Here is a 20813-nt window from a genome sequence, read left to right on the forward strand (position 1 = left end):
TTTTTTCCTTTCTTAAATATAGGTACTATATCTACAATTCTCCATTCATAGTGTATGACCCCCAAGTTTACAGAATCATTAAAAAATTCTTGTTATTGGGCTTGCAATTTTACATTTTTATATTCAATATATAATTTTATATTCTTGGATGGAGACCATCAGGGGGTGGGGGTGGGGGCAATTTGGCCCCATTAGGGTTTTTGAGTTTGGCTTCCACCTTAGATGTGGTAATTTCTACTTCCACATCTTTGTTCACCTTAGATACCCTGCCACTGCCCCCAAGCTCCTCATTACCATTATTAAAAACTGAGGCAAAATAATTTAAGTGTTGGGCCATACCTAGATTATCTTTATTTCCCACTCCATCCTCAGTGCTTAGAAGTCTCCCTTCCTATTTCCTTGTTTTCTTTTTATTTATATGGCTAAAGAATCTTTTGCTATTTGTTTTAATTTCTTTTGCAAGGTCCAACTCTTCTTGGCTTTTGACGGTTCTCACTTTTTCTCTACACTTTCTGACCTCCAAGAGGTAGCTTTCCTTGCTGATCCATCCCTTCCATTCCTTGTAGGCTTTCTACTTTCTCTTAATAACCTGTTTGAGATGCTTATTCATTCTGTTTGGTCTGCAACCTTTCCCTACAATTTTTCCCCTTACTTGGAGTGCAGGATGCAGATGGTTTCTGCAACTTTGACTTAAAGTAATTCCAAGCCTCCTCCACCTTCAGATCCAGATTCTTCAGTCCAGTCCAGTTCCTTAACTAACTCACTTACTTTTTAAAAGCAGTTCCTACTGTTCACAGTGCATGGAGAATATAAAATATGGCGTGTGTACACTTCAGATGGACAGGAGTGTCATTTTCCTGCACAACACTACATTAAGGAAAAATAATCTCAAAACACATGGCATGGGTTTCCTTTTACGTATAGGGAAAGCCCATTTCCCCTGTTCCCTTCCCCCAAGCTGCTTCCTTGATGTCAGTTTCAGCTGGCTTGATAGTCCAATTTCCTTTTGTAATGTTATTTAAGCTTCAAATTGTCCCCAGACATTGGCTATCTCCCTCTCTAGTTGCTAACCTCAGACTTATTTCTGGTTCACTGACCCACAAACCAATGTCTTCTGACAAAGGCAGCATGCACTGAGTAGACCAGTTTGCTTTCCACAACAGTAAGGGAGGAAATAAAATAAGTCAAAAGACCCAGGCTCTGTTCTGGGTTTGTTTATAAACTTTATGGTAATTATCTGTCAAAATTTTGACAAGTGTGTTTTATATGCAGCATTTTAAGGCTGTCTAACACTAGCCTTTTTGAGGGCAAATCCCCAATTACTAATGGTGGCAACATTGGGAACTTGAGGCTGCTTTTCAGGGGTGGCATTTGGATGGGCTAGACAGAAAATTGGTGGGGCTGCACTCTTCTTTGCCACCAGGCCCCACCCCTATCCAGGGCCCCACCATGGATAATCCTCAGTTAAGTGCCAACCCTGCCTCCTTTGCCCCCAAGGCCCTGCCCCCTGGCTAGATCGGAAGCTGGAAGCTGGAGCCGGGCAGTGCAGAATGACTTCTGCTCTGGCTGGTGCTATGGGGTGGGTGGCTGTGGTGCTTTCCCATTTCCTGCTGCTGCTGCTGCTCAAAGCCCTGGGGCTGTAGCTGCTCCTCAGCTCCCTGCTGCCCTTCGACTGCTTGCCCCCCGTAAGAGACACCTGGTCAGAGGGACCCGACTCTGGGGTGGCAGAGCCCGTGGGGAGCAGCAACCATGGAGGGTGGGGTTCAGGAGCCTGGGCTGCAGCAGGTCAGTCCAGGTCGCTGTGGGGGGGCAGAGCAGGGGTGGTTTGGGGCCGGGTTGCTCGCTGCTGCCGGCGCCATGCCCCCCACTAACCTCCCTGGTTGCCCTGGACCCCACATCCCCCTGAAGCACAGGGGCCCCCCAAAGCATGGTAAGCCCAAACACTGGTGGAGACGGGCCCTTGTTCCTAAATATTGGTGGAGCATGGGCACCACGAGCCCATATAACTCGCCACCTATGCTATGTAGATGTGCAAAAAATCAGAGGGGTTGGGGCTCTTTGTACAGACTGTAATGAGTGATGTAGACTGTAATGAGTAATCTCCTTGTAATGTTCCCTAGTGCACTTTAACGTAGTACTGTTTCAAACTAGTGTGCACCAGCAGGGTCTACACAGATCAATTAATGTGCAACATGTTAGCGTGCTTTAGTCCTCTGTAGTCCACATTATTGCTCTTTCTAGACCAGGCCTTAGATACAAGTAACCATTCTAGTGTTTTCTGGATAAACACTGATTTTTTTATTGGGGGTGTTACTAGTGTTTATAGGTTAAAATCAAAAGCCCTAGATATGAACTTACCATGCTTTTATGGGCTTCCAGCTCTAGCGCTCTTCAGCGGCAGCTGTAAAGTCAGTAAATTTTGTGCTGAGGTGTCACACTGAACCAGAGGTGAAAGTAAGCCAGTCCGGTCCGGTGTACCGGTAAGCAAGTGGCCGCCGGTACACAGCCAACCGTAAAGGCAGGTCCACTGATGGGGGGGGAGGCAAAAGGGGCAGCTGCCCCAGGGACTGGCGATTTAAAAGGGCCCGGGACTCCCAGCAGCGGCTGGAGCCTTGGGCCCTTTAAATCGCCACCGGAGCCCAAGGCAGTGTGGGCTGGGCAGTGCTGAAGGGGGACCCCAGCCCCGCCCCTTCCGGGGAGCCACCCCCCTCACCTTCAGGACCCCAGCCGCCCTGCATACCAGTAAGTCCTTTAAGTTACTTTCACCCCTGCACTGAACAGAAGCTGGTGATCTGTAGTCTGTTTGGGATCTGCAAACTACTGGAGAAAGAACCCAGAACTTTAGCTAATTAATTAATGTGCTGAATGCTCTGTTTATTTGGAATACTCATCAATACACACAACTCATATTAGGGAGGGGTTCTTTATATTTAAAAATATTGTGTAAGCACCTGCCAGCATTTTCACTATAATTTGGCTGTACAGCAGTCATTCTGTGTAAAGTTCTGCAAACAGAAATTTGCCAGTCTTGGCTTGGAGCAATTATAGAGATCAGACATTTTAAAGTAAAGTTTTGGACATTTATGCACATATGTAATTTAAAAATGGCTTTGCTACTGATAGCTGAAATTAAAAACTGAATGGATAAGCATATGACATTACTGTACTGAATTTATTAAAGGTTTACATTTGTTTATCTGCAGTAAGCAGGTAATACAAATGTCAGGATTTGTTTTAAGGATTTTGCATTTCATTTTAACGTTAGTGTAACAGGGCAACCTGCCCCTTTAATAGCCCAGTGGTTGAGGAGTAGGGAGCAGCTGAATCTGCTCCAGAGAGAAGTCCAGCAGGCAGGTGCTGGGAAGCCACTGACGCAGTTCATCAGCACCACGTGTTTGGTGCCCTTCTCAGCTGGACAATATAAAGGGGAAAAAGCAGGGGTGGGAGAGGATCAGAGTAGGAGGCTGCAGGCAGACTCCAGAGAGCCCTCCTGTGGGGTGAGAGAGGGCCCTACCTGCTAGCTACCACAGGTCAGGGGACCCCAGACCCTCTAACCCAGAGGTGGGCAAACTCCGGCCCGTGGGAGACAATCGGCCTGCGGGACTCTCCTGCCCGGCCCCTGAGCTCCTGGCTGGGGAGGCTCATCCCTGGACCCTCCTCTGCTGTTCCCCCTCCCCCGCAGCCTCAGTTCACTGCGCTGCCAGCGCAATGTTCTAGGTGGTGGAGCTGTGAGCTTCTGGGGCAGCGCAGCTGCAGAGCCACGGCCTGACCTGGTGCTCTGTGCTGTGTGGTGGCGTGGCTGGCTCCAGCCGGGTGGCACAGCTGCCTGTCCTGGTGCTCTGGGTGGCACGGCTGGAGCGCTGCCAGCCACCGGTGCTCCAGGCAGCGTGGTAAGGGGGCAGGGAGCTGGGAGGGTTGGATAGAGGGCAGGAGAGTCCGAGGTGGTGGTCAGGGCAGTACCAGATTTACCATGGTGCCACTGGCGCCATGGTCCAAAGGGGCCCTGGCCCAGCCCGCTCTTCTCCGTGCCCTCCCCCCCTCCCCCCCATGGGGGCAGAAGCTTAGTGCTGCCGGCTCCTGCTGCAGCAGGGCAGGCTCTGCCAGCAGCCAAGCTCCTCCCTCGCCTCTTTCCCCAGCGTGCTACGTTCCCTTCCCCTGCTCCCTGCCGCCGATCAGCTACTTGCCGGCAGGAGGGAGGAGGAGGAGCGGAGCCTCAACACGCTCGCTGCTCTGGGGAGAAGAAGAGGTGGGGGCGGGGCCTTGGGGAAGGGGCTGGAATCGGGGCATACACCCTCTAGCCCCCTGCCGTGAGCACCCTCATGACCCCAGCCCACACCCTCAGACCTCTGCCCACCCTGACCCCTGCACCCCCTCACCCCCCTGCCCTGACTCCTGAACTCCCCCCCACATCCCCAGCCCCCCCATGCCCTGACTCCTGAACTCCCCCCCCCCCCCACATCCCCACCTCCATCCTGAGCACCAAATGGGAGCTCCTGCACCCCCTGCATTCTCACCTGCTCCCCTTGCACCAAACAGGAGCTGCCCCAGGTAAGCGCTCCACACCCCCACCTCCTGCCCCAACCCTGAGCCCCCTCCTTCACCCTAGCTCCTGGCCAGCCCCCGCACCCCAATGTTTTTTTACAATATTTGGAAAGATCATTAAGTGGTCCATTGAGACCCTCCGCGATTTTCAAGTGGTCTGTGGAAAAATAAGTTAGACTAGCAAAACAATCAAGGTACCTCACTTTATTTTCATTTACTTGCTATTACTTATAGGAGGAGGATGAAGAAAAAAATAATGAAAAATGGGGGCGGGGGGAGATAAGAGAGAATGTTCTTTTTCTTGGCTGGGTCCCAAGGAGGGGCCCCAAAAATGAAGCTGAGCACAGGGCTGGGGGGCCCCACTAACTCTAAATCCACCACTGGCTGTCATGTCACCTGGGATAGGGATACTGTGTCGACTGATCCCCACAGTCTCCAACCTGCCTGGGCAGTACAGCAGACATGGCCCTGACTATTAGCTCCTCTCCACTCCCTAGCCCACCCACCCCTTACTTCCCACCGCTTAAGCCTTAGCCCTCTCACTTTTAAAAATGATTGCTTGCCCCTCCTCCCCCCCTCAGGCTTTTCTGGCACCCTGTTGCCAGGTATCCAGTTTTAGACTGGAAACTCCAGTAGAAAATGGGACCTGGGTGTCCGCTTAGCAGTGCTGACTGGAAACTAAAAGTCCAGTTATAGGAGTAACCACATTACCCTCCGTTCCTCCCACTCCCAACACCCACCCCAGAGGTGGAACAGAACTTGTCCTGCTGCTGCTGGATGTCACGGAGTGTGGGGGAGTCAGGGTCCTGCACCCCCCACTTCCTGCAATTCACCGTGACTATCAGCCAGCCAGTAAAACAGAAGGTTTATTAGACAACAGGAACACAGTCAAAGCAGAGCTTGTAGGTATGGAAAACAGGACCCTTCAGTCAGGTCCGTCTTGTTGGGTAGGGAGCCCAGACACCAGTGCTGGGCCTCCCTCTGTTTCCCCAGCCAGCTCCAAACTGCAACCCCCTCCAGCCCCTCCTCTGTCCTTTGTCTCTTTCCCCGGGCCAGGAGGCCACCTGATCTCTTTGTTCTCCAACACCTTCAGTTAGCACCTTGCAGGAGAGGGGCCCAGGCCATCAGTTGCCAGGAGACAGCCATTCTCTGTGCAGACAGCATCACACCTGCCCTCTAGGGCTCTGCAACAATCACACAGCCTTATCCCACCACCTAGATATTTAAGAAATGCATAGGGGAAAACTGAGGCACCCACACAGTATTCAGAGAAAATATTAAGAATGTTCCCACTTTGTCACACTGGAGGAGGGGCAGCTCAGTGCAGAGAGAGACGAAGAGAATGGGCTAGAACCAGGGAGAAGGTAGGTACCCGCTCTATGCGGGCAGGGGTGGATCCTGTTTACCCCCTCCCCAGTCCTGCTGCGCTTGCAGTTTACCTCTGGCCCCTCCCTTGCTCCAGGGACCAACCCTAGCTCCTGCCCCACTGTGCTTTTGCCCCCGGCCCCTTTTACAATCATTCCCCAGGGGGGCCCACAAATATGTTTGGAGCCAGGCCCACAAAAAGTTAATCCGGCCCTGGTCGGGGGTGTGGATAGGGGTTGGGGCAGTCAGAGGGTGGGGAACAGGGAGGTTGAATGGGGGCCGGAGTGGGGGGGGGCAGTCAGGAAGGAGGGGGGGTTGGATGGGGCAGCAGGGGGCAGTCAGGGGACAGGGAACAGGGTGGTTGGATGGGGCGGCGGGGGGTCTGGGGGCTGTCAGGGGACAGGGAACGGGGGGGTTGGATGGGGCAGGAGTCCCGGGGGGGTGGATGGGGGCAGAGCCGGGCCACACCTGGCTGTTTGGAGAGGCACAGCCTCCCCTAACTGGCTCTCCATACAATTTTGGAAACCGGATGCGGCCCTCAGGCCAAAAAGTTTGCCTGCCCCTGCTCTAACCAGATTATTGTTTGTTACTTTGTGCACACTTTTTTTTCTTGTTTGGGAAGATAAAAAACAGAGTCCTGAAGAAAGGCACAGAAAACTAACTTGGCCATGGCTGATTGTCTATTCCCAGCTGGTGACTAGGACCAGAGCGTACCATTAGCTTTTGGAAGAGTAGGAAACAGCTAGTACACATTTAACATTTAAAACTGTTATTTATGCAAGAATGACTGAATATTATGATTTATTAATGTTTGATTAATTATGATTAAGAGGTGCCACAGCTACAGAAACAATTTCAGACACACTCAACCTTTTATCAAGTCTCTGGGGTGAAACACCTATTTCTTGTAGATGTATCACTATGTGAAAAAGCCCAGTCCCTCCATCATGCTATGTGAGAACTCCTATTGGCTTCAAGGGGAGTTCTGTGCATAGGAGACCTGCAGGTTCAGTTCCAAAATGATGGTATATAATTTCTGCATAAACAATTTTTATTATATAAAAGTATACTTTTATATAAAGTTATAGTATCTTATTTTTTTCTAATGTTGGAACAGTCTAGCATTATGCTCATACTTTGTGCTTCATCTTTAAGATCATCATTTCTTGATTTTTTTTTTATAGTGAATTCATTGTGGGCCATCTTTGAAGTCATTGTGGACTAAGGCCTGATCTATACTAGGAAACAGGGTCTGTACAACTACCTTGTTCACGGGAATGAAAAATTCAGACCCCTGAGCGATGCAGTTGAACTGACCTGGTGTAGATGGCACTAGGTTGACAAAATTCTCTTGTCGACCTAGCTACCGCCTCTTGGCGTAGGTACTTCACCTCCCCCAACGGGAGAACCCCTCCTGTTGACATAAGTAGTGTCTTCGCTGGAATGCTGCTGCTGCAGTGTTTTAAGTTTAGACAAACCCTAAGATGTTACTCACTCTGAGTAAGGGTATCAGAATCTGGTTCTATTAGTATTCTTAGACAATAATATATATTGGCTTATTGCTTAACAATTATACAAATTGGTGGTGGTAAAGCATGAGATCAAAGTCTGAGCCACCAGTTAACATGCTGTGTCATTATACTCACCATCTGTATGTAATTACAATATGAGAAAAATATTTCTGAGATGAACAATTTTTTTTTCCCAAGTGAGGTATAACATTGCATATATATACATATTTTATTTATGAAGTATGTGCACAGCTAAATACATTTACTTTCATTTAAAATATCATGCAATATATGCAATAAACATTGAAACTTGACAAGTTAGACAGGAACGACTCAGCTCTCCAAAATAAATACGTAAATAAACAAACAAACGATTAGCCCATAGCAACTGCTTAGGAAAAGCCAGAAGATTGGATTCAGGTGTAAATGCATGTAGATCAGTTAGACTCAATAGAGTTTTGAGTTTGAATTTATCCCTGTGTGGACAATGTGCTTTTCAACACTCTCTAGAGGTCAGACAGTTTAGGTCAGACCAACTGAAACAGTGAATTCAAGAGCAGACAGCCACCCAGGGGTGAAAGTAACTTAAAGGACTTACTGGTACTCTGGAGTCCTGAGCAGGGGGCGGGGCCTCAACTGGAGGGGTGTGGCCTCAACCAGAAGAGGCGGGGCCTTTAGAGCCCTGGGCCCTTTAAATTGAGATTTAAAGGGCCCTGGGTTCCAGCTGTGGTAGTGGTGGCTGGGAGCCCCAGGCCCTTTAAATCACTGCCGGAGCTACCAGCTGCAGAGGTGACTGGAAGCCACGGGGCGTGGGGGCCATTTAAAGGGTCTGGGGCTCCGGCAGCCGCTACCGCCTCGGGCCCTTTAAATCTCCGCTGGCTCCGGCAGTGGGGCTCGGGCGGCGATTTAAAGGGCCCGGGGCTCTGGCCGCCGCTACCACCCTGGGCCCTTTAAATTGTCGCCGGAGCCCTGCCGCCGCTACCCCAGGGCTCCGGCAGCAGGGCTCGGGCAGCAATTTAAAGATCCTGGGGCTCCGCCGCTGCTACTGCCCTGGGCCCTTTAAATCACCGCCCAAGCCCCACTCCCGGAGCTGGTGGAGATTTAAAGGGTCTGGGGTGGTAGCGGCGGCCGGAGCCCTTTAAATTGCCGCCCAAGCCCCGCTGCTGCTACCCTAGGGCTCCGGCAACGGGGCTTGGGTGGCGATTTAAAGCGTCCGGGGCTCCGGCTGCTGCTACCGCCCCGGGCCCTTTAAATCACTGCCTGAGCCCTGCTGCCGGAGCCATGGGGTAGCGGCGGCGGGGCTCCTGCAGTGATTTAAAGGGCCAGGGGCTCCCAGCTGCCACTACCGCAGCGGAGCCCCGGGCCCTTTAAATCGCCGCCGGAGCCCTGGGGGTCCCGGCCATCGCCGCTACCCGGGGGCTCCGGCAGTGGGGCTCTGGCAGCAATTTAAAGGGCTGCTGGGAGCTCCGGGCCCTTTAAATTGCTGCCTGGGGAAGCCGGTCCAATGGCGTACTGGCTTACATTCACCTCTGCAGCCACCTACTTAGAATGCCCTGCCTCCAGGCCTCTAGAGAGCAAATTGCAGGAGGTTAGTCAGTGGACCAGCTGATCTTAATTGGAGTGAATGTACATAGGGAAAGAGGTGATCTGTATGAGAAGCATGACCCAGACCACATACTGTAGGACTTTAGAGGTTGAAATCAACATGTTGAATTGTGACTGGAAACAAATGCAAACTCAGTGCAGTATACCAAATATCACTGAGATATATTTTGTATTTGGAATACCTCTGAGTGGGAACATTGCCGCATTCTGTGCTAGCTGAAGTTTGAGCAGTTGTCAAGGGTAGCCCCAAGCAGAACACTTTTCATGGACTCATTCATAGATTAAGACTAGATAAAATATTGTTATTGTCTCTAGTCAGACCCCCCTGGATAGCACACCCCATAAAATTTCACCCAGTAATTCCTGCAGCAAGTCCAATAATTTAGGGTTGAACTAGATCATATATTTTAGAAATATATTTACATCTTGATTTAAAGATTGCAAGTACTGGAAAATCCATGACACCCCTTGGTAAATTGTTCCAATGGTTAATTACTCGTAATGTTAAAAATGTCCACCTTATTTCCAGTTTGAATTTGTCTAGCTTCCAACTTCCAGCCACTGGATTTTATGCCCTTGTCTGCTAGATGAGGCCAATCCGGAGGTAACAAAGGCAAGCATAATAGTGACAAGATTGGCATCTGAGAGGAATACTTTGTCATGAGGACAGAGCAATGGGGCAGTACTATTAGTGGTAGTGATGATGGAAGTGCTAAAATCAAGCAGGTACAGCAATTTTTATCACCATTTTGTCAAGCTGTGCAGGTAAAAATACATGTCTAGTCTATAGTAGCCCTGCCGCAATTGTTAGCACCAGTGCTAAGTCTGTGGTGGGAGAATTGCCTAAAATTCTCAGGCCATGTCTACGCTGTGGTGCTACACTGGCATAGCTAGGGCACGGTAGCTATGCTGCTGCAACCCCTTAGCATACACACAGACTAACAGTGACGGAAGGGGTTTTTCCCCATCGCTGTAGGAACTCCACTTCCGCGAGTGACGAGAGCTAGGTTGACAAAACCAGTCTTCCATCAACCTGGCTGCATCTACACCAGGCGGTAGGTCAGCATAGCTACAGTGCTCAGGGTGTGGAATTTTCACACCCCTGAGCACCATAGCTATGTCAACCTAAGTTTTACATGTAGACCAGGCCTCAGTCTGGACAAGGCCAAGACATCTCAGATGCAGACAGAAGAATGCTGTTCTGGCTATGGCTCAGCCAGGAACCTAAGAGACCCTAGATTGCAAACCACAACACAGGCAGGTATGGACTTCAATAGAGGGAACAGATATTACACCCAACATCCCTTCTAGAAGGTTCCATGGAACCAGCACCCTCACCTCAGTTTTATCTGACTGAAGCTCATCCAGGATAACTCTCATCCAACCTCTGTCTGGGAAGCATTACCTAGGAGGCAGAACACTGGGAGGCAAAACCAATATCAATAGTCTAATATTGTAGCGGAGTGTCAGGGACTGCGGGTCTGGAATAGTAGCTCACAGGGCTCTTCATTACTAGTAAGCTCCAACCTGCCACTTGGTGACATAACTGTTGTCAGAATAGGAGCTGAACTCTGACAGAGGACTCCAGTCCCGGGTCTTAATTAATTTTTTAAAGCTTGCTGAAACTCCTTTCATTAGCAGCCACGGTTACAGGAAGACAGCAAAAAATACATAGTGCTGTTTCTGTGTAGGGAAACTTGCATCTAAAGACTTTTTGTGAATGTAGCTAAGGAGATCAATGGGCGCCTTCATGTCCAAGTAATCTTTGCAAGTAAATCTTTACGAACAGCTGAAGAGCTCAATCTTGTGCTCAAAACTCTAAGTTTAAAACCTCAGGGTAGCCGCTTGCTAAGTTTTGGGTGTTTCTCTTTACATTTTTGCTGCTGAGACTTTTCAGTTTCTTGCCCATCAAAAAACCAACCCCCCTCCAACTCCATTATACTTATGCATCTTGTTGTCCAATTGTGTTAATATTGTGTCTAGGATGAGGTTGTAAACCTCATTCAAAAACTTTTTTGGAATCTGATGACCTTTCATCCTTTTGAAGTTTGCCTAGCATTGCTTTCCTCTTTTGGCTTTTTCTCTCTTTGAACTGTGTGGATATTCCTAAAATTTCACCCTATGAAACAGCAGCGTCCTTACTTGCAATGATCCCATAAGATCGTAATTCTGATAAAGCATACTGAAGGCCCCCAAGCAAACTATCTGAATGTCAAGATCTGGACTCTGCAATTTTTCGCTCACAACGTTAATTTTTGATAATATTTCACATCTTGAGCAAAACAAGAAATGAAATATCTGTTTGCAAGCTATTATCTTCTCATTTAAATTTTGGCATAAGATTACATGAAGTCTTGATCCCATTCAAGTGTCAAGACTACCCTCAACGTGACTTGGTAGTGGACAGATTGCCTCTACTCTTGCTGACCATCTTGTCGTGGTTTGACATTTTAATGTAATGCTAATATGCTTTTTCAGCACATCCCAATGACTAGCAGAAGCAGAAAACAAGGTATACAAACTTTGAATAATCCCCCCAAAAGAGAACAGTTTGGGGAACAAACATTGCAGCAGCTTCTACAACAAGATTCAGTGAGTGGACAGCACATGGGACAAGAGAGACATACTGATTTATCTGCTGAATTTGATTTTGAACACCATGCTGCAGCCACGTTAGCTCCATTGTCATAGATTTGTCCCCTGCAATCAGCCATCTCTAGACTGTCTTTTTTGGCTTCTCTAAAATAATCTCGGTAATACCCTCCCCTGTTCCGGTGTGTGTGATGTGGCAAAGCTTCTCCCCAGCTTTGAAGATACACTGCCATACCCAGTCTCCTTTAAGAAGGTTTATTTTTTTGTTTTAACAAAAAACAAACAAACAAACAAAAACACCTGTGCCTTAGCCCACCCTTTGTTTTAGGGTTTCACAGCCTCCCTGTCCCCTCCCAGGAATCTCTGGTGATTCTGCTTCTTGCAGTTGCTGAGTCCCAGCCAGCTCTACTACCTTTCTGGAACACAGGCACCAGAGCTGTGTTCCTGCGCACCTGGCCCCTTGCTTCAGAGACCCACTACAGGAGTTAGTTCCATGCCTCTGTGTCTCCTCTCCCCAGACACAGCCTGCTCCAATCAATCCCAGATTTAGCCCTGCCTGCTTTAATTGGCTCAATTCCACAGGCCCCGACTTTCCAATGTGCCGGGGGAGTGCTTGACTCTGGCTCTGCCCCAGACCCCAAAACCACTCCATCCCATCCTCCAAGGCCCTGCCCGTGCTCTGCCTATTCCTGCCCCCCATCCCTTTTCCCAAGCCCCTGCCCCCACCCCACCTCTTCCCACACCATTCCACCCCCTCTCCGAGCATGCCACGTCCTCGCTCTGAGCCTCCTGCACACCGTGAAACAGCTGATTGTGGCGGGCTGTAGGCGTGGGGAGAGAGGGGGAAGCGCTGATTGGTGGGGCCTGCTGGTGGGTGGGAGGCACTGGGGGGAAGAGGGGAGCTGAAGGGGGGTTGCCGGTGGGTGCTCAACACCCACCACTTGGTGCCTATGCTCAATTGGCCTACCTGCTCCGACATAGGGAAGCTGTGCCAGTGTGAATATCAATGAAATCTATAAAGCTCTCAAAAACCTTTCCATCTTTTGAAACCTCAACCATACTTTGACACTTGAGACATTTTGTTCCAGTCAGGAGAGGTCTGGAGTGCACTCAAACACAATGCAGAAATATTTAGCTTTCCTAACCAGGTCAAAAATAGTCTGCTGTATTTTTCTTGCAATCCTACTGATAAATTCACTTTGAATTCAGGTTGATAAGTATGTCACCTTTATGGTATCAGCCCTAATAGCTTCCACATGATCTCACAACACAATATCATATCTTGCAAGCAATTCAAGTAACCCCCCAATGCCACCGCCCCAAAATCATCATTACAAGGACTAATTTCTTGTCTGAATCTCTCACTTAAGTATAGCAAAATATCCAGGAGATGATGCAAAATATTGTACCATAGTATCTGACAGCAGGTTTGCATATCTTTGTCAATTGTGCAATCCCTTTCCAGCTGTTCTTCAAGTTCCATCCAGTAAGCGATTGCCTCCCCATGTTCTTTCGAATGTTTTGTTGGCATTCTTACTCGCTAAACTAGAAAAAGTTTGTGAACCCAGCTTTATGGCTTGCAAAAGAAGATGAGGAATTTGGCTGGAAAAGCAAATAAGCAAAACAGAACAATGAGGCAAGAGGCAAACTGTTGATCCACTCGTGCTAGCTCATCTCGAGCTACTGCACTAAAAATATCAATGTGGACATTGTGGCACTGGGTTGGACTAGTTGCCCAAGTCCAACGCCGCCCAATCCCCTTGGTCTGAGCTCAGGTGGCTAACCCAAGCCATCACTAGTGCTGCAATGTCCACAGTGTTAGTCTGAAGGCTTGTCTACACTGGCAATTTACAGCGCTGCAACTTTCTTGCTCAGGGGTGTGAAAAAACACCCCCCTGAGCGCAGCAAGTTTCAGCGCTGTAAAGTGCCAGTGTAGACAGTGCACCAGCGTTGGGAGTTGTGCTCCCAGCACTGGTAGCTATGCCCCTCGTGGAGGTGGTTTTTTTTAGAGTGCTGGGACTGTGCTGCGACCACACAAGGCACGTTAAAGCACTACCGCGGCAGCGCCGCTTTAGCGTTGTCAGTGTAGACTAGCCCTCAGTCTGCTAGCTTGAGCTGAGCTACTGTGAGTCTGCCTAGCTGTGCTTGGAATCACACCTTCCAGCTGCAGTGTAGACAGTCATATCTTAAACAAGGCCTGACAATACCATTTGGAGCACTGAACAGGGGCCTGAATACAACCAACATTGCTGGCATAACTCCCCATTAGGGAGTAAATTTACATTTACATTAGGGAGTAAAATTACATTGCAATTTACATTACATTAAATTTACATTACATTAGAGAGTAAATTTACATTGCTGGCATAACTTCCCATTAGAGTAAATTTACATTTACTTCAGTGTAAATTGTTGTGATAGGAGGATCTGCCCCTCTCTGTGTATCCCTCCCCGAGAATGTAGGCACTGTGTGTGAATATTTGTATTAAGCTATATACTCTGTTGTAATTGATTCACTGTATATTATTTTACTAAAATACATTCTTCGTGTTTTTTAAACTTTGTATGTTTTGTGTTAAATATTCACACACAGTGCATACATGATCACAGAGTATACATGAATACTCATACAGTGTGTCGAGTAACATACAAAGAGTACAAAGTTACACACTATATGTATGTATACGTTAACACAGAATGTGTTGGTTTAAAGCAAAATGAGAATGTAGAGTAAAATAACACTAAATGTATAGGTTAACACAAATATTCACACAATCCTTACTAATAAATTAATCACAGAGAGGGGTGATTCTTCTCCTGGGTTACATTGCTTTCCACTGTTTGTGCGTAAATCTATGCCCTGGGTGGGTGACTCTATACACTCTGTGTGAGTATTAATATATACCCTGTGTTGTGATAATTTATGCATTGTGTGTGAATATTTACATTACTTTAGAGTGTCTATGTTTGTGTGTGCATGTAGTGTATTAGCTATATACATTCTGTCTATTGTGAATTCTGTGCATGGCTGTTTCAAGCAGAGAAGAAGGCTGATGCAATGGTTGGGGCACTAGCTTGGGATACTTGGGTTCAATTCCCTGCTGTGCCACAGACTTCCTGTGTGACCTTGGGCAAGTCGTTTAGTCTCTCTGTACCGCAGTTCCCCATCTGTAAAGCAGGGATAATAGTACTTACCTACCTCACAGAGGTGTTGTAAGGATAAATACATTAACAAGATTGTGAGGTGCTCAGAAACTATGTTTAATAGGTGCAAATAAGTACTTAAGCTATTTAAACACATCTGGGCGCCCTGCATATCCCCTCAATTGGGTTGCCCTGTATAATTATTTGTCCCACTCCTGCTTATTACTGAAATTGGATACTATTGTTTCATTTACTTTATAAAAGTACATACAACTTCTATTAATGAGGATAGGTTGACTGGGAGTACCGAGAAAGCTGACTGAGGTGGAGGGATTGGTTGGCTGTGGGGAATGTGAGGACATGAAAATAAAGAAGCAGTCACCTGGTGAAAGGACCCCATAGACGATCCAAGTTGGGGACAGAAGAAGTGATAAGGAGAAGAAGGGGGCCCTGGAAGAAGACCTAGTCAGAGGCAATATGAAGTTGCCTGAAGGGGGCCGATGGTCCTGCTCAGCGAAAGGAGCTGTACTTGATGACTTCTCAAGTTCTTTTTCAGCCCTACATTTCTATGATGAAGTCCTCAGTTAAAAGCAGCATGAAATGGCTAGGAGGACGTGGACCTGGAAGAACCCACAGTATGGAACAGAATAAGTGGACAGGGGGATGACCTCAATCATGGCAGCTGGTGAGGCAACTGGTAGCCAGCAAGGGAAGCATAGTTGTCCCTCTCTACTGCCCACCAACTCAAATGTAAAATATCTTCCTTCCCCACTACCACTTGCTCCCATGTGTCTCATTCAGCTGTCAGGAGATTTCCTCAGTGCCAGACAGTTTTAATCTGCACAGGGCCAGAGCCTAGGAGGTAAGCAATCTTCAGCTCCATAATTTAAGGCACAGCCCAAGCTCAGTTTACCCACTCACTCTTTACATGATGCCTGCAAGAGGAGTGAATAAGCCAGCACAGAACTCTAGCACCATGTCTGCCTGTGGGGGCCTCCTGCAACCACAGGTTCTGCAGCCTCTCAGAACTGGCCCAGACTTTCCATGATGATATGTACACTCTATTGTTTTTCCACACTCCTTTGTATCTGATATGTCTAGATACTTATATGTTCCCCATTGTTGTAGCATCTGAGTGGCTCAGATTTATTAATGAATGTATCTTCACAACACCTAAGAGATAGGGAAGTATTACCATCCCCATTTTACAATGGAGAACTGGGAGATTAAGTACTTTGCCCAAGATCACACAGGGAGTCTGTGACAAAAGCAGGCGTTGTACTCAGAGCTCCTGTACCTGAAACACTAGGCCTCTCTCACTGCAGGTTTATCACTTGTTTCATGTGCTATATGCTCAGTGCTGGGTACCTTTGTTATACACTTTGTGTTGAAGTAGAGCACTACTCTCTCTGTGTTATGCATTGATAGCTGTGCACACAGCATGTGTGTTGTGGTTAGCTTGCCTCTGCAATGTTGCCAGCTCTGGTGATTTGATTGTCTCACATTGTTGTTTTTTTTTCTCTTCAAGTCCCTGCCGTTGAAACGAAGAGACTGCATGATTATTATTTATTATTTGTATTATCGTAGCACCTAGGAACCCCGGTCATGGACCAGGTCCCCAGTGTGCTAGGTGCTGTACAAATATAGAACAAAAAGACAGAGAATCTCAGCTCTCATTTCTTTTTAAATAAAAAGTTTCTAGCCCTCATGGTTGTGTAGACAAGCTTGAAAAGATGACCTAAGTGCATCCTATAAGCTCGGAAACCAAAAGCCAAAGAACCCCTCCAACTTATAATTAAAACACCCCATGATTTTAAGCCAATCTCATGATTATGGGTAGATTTACAATATTTGACTCATGGTTCTTGAATGCTTGGAGATGGCAATACTGCTTATGTATGTGTGTGTGTGTGTTGTGCATTCTTCTATATGTGTTACATACTGTATATGTGTTGTGGTAGGTACTCTGTGTGTTGTGAAGTGCTGTGTTACACACTGTGTTGTGCACTCCTCTCACTGGCTGTCATGTGAGTATGGTGGTGGGTAGTGCTGCTGTGTGAAACACTGCATGTTGTGCACTCCTCTCTGGATGGTATGCAGTGTATATGGATGTGGTGTGTTACACACTGTGTTGTGCTCTCCTCGCTGGTGGTGGTACTTTGTGTTACACACCGTGCTGTGCATTCCTTCCTGGCTGTAACACAATGTGTATGGTGTGTGTTGTGTGGTACTGTGTGTTACACACCGAGTTGTGCTCTCCCCCCTGGCTGTAACGTGGTGTGTATATGTGTTGTGTGCTGCTACTGTGTATTACACACCGTGCTGTACGCTCCTCCCTGGCTCTCGCTCCGCGTGCTGTGCTTTCTCTCAGGCCTGGCTCGGACTCTTCCAGGCCGGACCAGCAGCCTCCCGAGCGAGTGCCAGCAGGGCGGCGATTCCTGCGTCTCTCCGGGCTGGGGGGCGGTTCTGCGGCCGCCGCCCCAACTTGCTCTAGTAACCGGCGGAGGGGGCGGGCTCGGCGGCTCCCCCCACTGGTCCGGCCACTCCCGCTCCGCGCGTGAGTCAGGCATTTCCCGGGAACTCGCAGCAGCCGCAGCCGGGCCGGCTCGGACCCTGCCCCGCGGGCTCCATGGAGAAGGTGGCGGCGGCGCAGGGCGGCAGCAGCGGGGATGGAGGCAGCAACAACAGCAGCCGGAGCAGCAGCCGTCCCACGTCGGCGGGCTCGTCTCCCTCCTCCGTGGGCCGCGGGCTGCCGGGCCGGCCAGCGGCGGGCAGGCTGGAAGGCGGCGGAGGAGGGAGCAGCAGTAGTCCGGGCTCGGCAGCTGCGAGCCCGGGAGGAAGCGGAGGGGGGCCGGCGCTCGGCAGCGGCCGCAGGAGGGAGCCGACGCTGGAGGGAGCGCTCAGCAAATACACCAACCTCCTGCAGGGCTGGCAGAGCAGGTAACCCCCGGCCCCGAGGTGGGAGCTGCCCCCGCATGGGCGCACACAGCCGCGGGGCGCCTTCTCAGCATGGGTACCCCGGCACTCTCTGAGGCAGGAGCTCCTTATCTGAGACCTCCGCTGACCAGCCCCCCGAGACACCCCATTCCCCGGCTCGCCCAGACCTCGGACGCGCCGGTCCCCCAGAGATGCTGCTCTGCGGAGCTGGCCGAGGGACCCCTGGTCCGTTAGGCCGGTGGCGTGGTGTGTGTGTGCAGCTCAGCCACTTGCCCTGGGGCAGATCCGTCTTTCATTCTTCTACATGGGTGATGGGTTCTCCTTAGTATTTTCATTGTCATCGATTTTATGGGCAAAGGGAAGCCGAGGGGATCATGTGCCTGGGCTGGTACATCTTCATGGTGGCAGTTTTGGAAGCGGGGTCTGATAGGTAGCCTGGTGTTTGAACATATAATGTAAATATGTTTATGATAGGTGTGTGTTTAGGCAGTTAGAGCAGTGGTTCTCAAACTTTTGTACCGGTGACCCCTTTCACATAGCAAGCCTTTGAGTGCGACCCCCCCTTATAAATTAAAAACACGTTTTTATATATTTAACACCGTTATAAATGCTGGAGGCAAAGCGGGGTTTGGGGTGGAGGCTGACAGCTCGCCACCCCCCATGTAAGTACCTCATGACTCCCTGAGGGGTCCCAAACCCCAGTTTGGGAACCCCGAGTTAGAGGGATGGAAGAAATAACTTTCTGTGAACAGTGCACTTGACATGTTTCTAGTTCATCCTCCCTCCTCCCAACCTTGTTCTGTAGGAATACTAGGAAATAGATCTAAACTATATACAGTAATGTATTACTTTTGACTTCCTTATTCTGCAAAACTTTAAAAAAAATAACTATGGAATAAAATATCCTGCCTCAGTTAAGAAACTAGCACTAAGAAGTAAATAGAAAAATAGTATTTTCTGTGGTGATCATTTTATTGGAGGGGGGAATGAGACAATTCATAAGAAAAAATAAAGTTTTAATTTCGTTATGTCCTGATTTGACAAGTCTAACTTATTTTCGTCATGGACACAGAGACCAAGGTCCTAATCCTGCAGTTTCTTGCGTATGGACAGACTGCTATGCAGGCAAGGAACCTCACTGACTACAATGGGAATCTGCTCATACCCAACACAGTACAGGATCAGGGCCTAAATTGTTATTACAGCTGGGATTGTGGTGCTAATAGTGCTGTACTGGGGTCTACTGTAATGGAATTGGGCAGAGAGGATTATTATTATTTAGTATTCTTTCACTTCTGGTTATCAAACTTCATCCTCTTTCCCTTTTATTTTAAATAGCTAGATTTTTGTACTTATGAAAGGTACTAGATTGGCAGCTGTGGAGAGTGAGGACCTCTACCTATAGAACAGGGTAAACTTCCACACAGGACCTTTTCTGTATCAGGCAAAAAATTTCTACTGTTGCTGACGTCAGGGTGCCTAGCCAGTGGTAACAGTTGGAAGAAATAGTGCTGTTAATGTTCAGCAGACCGTGGTGTTTTAACACTGTGTCATTTAGATATGCTGTAAACAGTGTTAAATGACAAAGTAGTAAAAATGCTAGTGTCCATGAGAGCATTATCACTGCTGGAGCTACCAAAGTTACTGTCACTTATGGAGCTGAATCAGAAGTGGAAGTGGTGGAAAACTCCCCTCCTCCTCTCCCCTCCCTCCCCCCCTCCGAAACTGCCACTGTAGACCTAGTTATAGCATTTCTCATCCCCAGGCTGGAAGGTGTGCACAGGATATTACCATGCTACAGGGTGAGCATCATGTTGTTTCTTGTGATTTCATTAAATTTTGTGAAATCTTTGATTACACATATTTTACAGACAGGCATGTCTATAAAATGTTAATATTCCAAAAAAATTGGACAAGTACGTTGAGTTATTTTGAGGGTGAATATACTTTGAATATTGAATAAAAGGTAACCAAATATCTAAGTATCTATTTGTCCTCTATTTTGCCAGGTACATACTTGGTATGTTAATTTTTCCATAACCGCAACCTCCCAGATTTTTTTTTTGAATCATTTCTCTACAGTTGGACTATTTTTCTTTTTCCTGTGAGAAGTTTAGCAATAGCCGAACAGCTACAAACAATTGAGCGATTAATTCCTCGTTTCCCTTTGTGTTATCATTTCCAGTAGGAAGCCCCAGGAGGATTACCAGTGGATCATTTGGTAATATATATATCCAACAATTTGTGATATTTGGTTATGGATTGCATCCCAATACTCTCTGATTAGCCATGTCCACCATATATGCATAAAACCACCTCTTTCACTACAGTTTCTCCAACATTTATCACCATTCAATCTGTATATTTTTTTAATCTGACTAGCGTGAGATTGAAACAGTATTTTACATAAATGTTCTTTTATTGTGCCTACAGACTGAGATTGCTGGTCCTCTTTTCTGGATCAAACCCTCATTTCTCTTGGGTAATTTGTATATCCAGGTCCTTTTCCAGGCATGTCACCTATGGATATTCTTTTGTTAGGAAAGTTGTCTGAAAAGATCGATCTAAATTAGTTATATTTTTTTTGTTTCCTGAATGAACAGATACCATCATTTCTATTGAAATTAGCATTCTGTATAAAATATTTTTCTAGAAAATTGAGAAACATAATGGCTAACTTGACAGTACTAGTACCACAGGAGAGTGGGCCAGTTAAAGTTAGTTTTTTTTTATCTCTAAATGAGTTAAACATTTAAAAGTCTCTGGTTTATGACTTGGGTTAAGATCTGGATTATTTGCAATAGGTGTCATTGGCAAAGGTCTCTAGTTCTATCCCAAGCCCATAGAGCAGCCTTTGGTAAAGGATATGTATAAATTTCTGGAGGGCATGACTTTGAAAATTAATCCATGATTGCTTAGCGATGTTTACACTGCCACAACGTTCTTGTTCAATAAAGACCCAGTGTTTGCCTGTGTTTCCCCAATCCACTACTGCTTTCTGGCTTGGTTCCCTTGTTATAACTGCCAATAAATATGCTAGCTGTAGTGTGTTTGTGTTGGGGACACCAATGTTGGAACAACTGGATTGGTTTCATCAACTCGTTTGGTAGACCACTG

General features: G+C 47.7%; 1 protein-coding gene across 1 annotated transcript in view; it reads left to right on the forward strand.

Moving 5' to 3' along the window:
- Positions 1-17388: 17388 nt before the first annotated feature.
- Positions 17389-20813, forward strand: part of OSBPL10 (oxysterol binding protein like 10) — a 182827-nt gene continuing 179402 nt past the window's right edge. The window contains exon 1 of the mRNA XM_065400039.1: positions 17389-17699. Coding sequence (XP_065256111.1) covers positions 17389-17699 — 311 coding nt within the window. The remainder of the gene's footprint in view (positions 17700-20813) is intronic.

The sequence above is a fragment of the Emys orbicularis genome, chromosome 2 (genome assembly GCF_028017835.1).
Source record: "Emys orbicularis isolate rEmyOrb1 chromosome 2, rEmyOrb1.hap1, whole genome shotgun sequence".
NCBI lineage: Eukaryota > Metazoa > Chordata > Testudines > Emydidae > Emys > Emys orbicularis.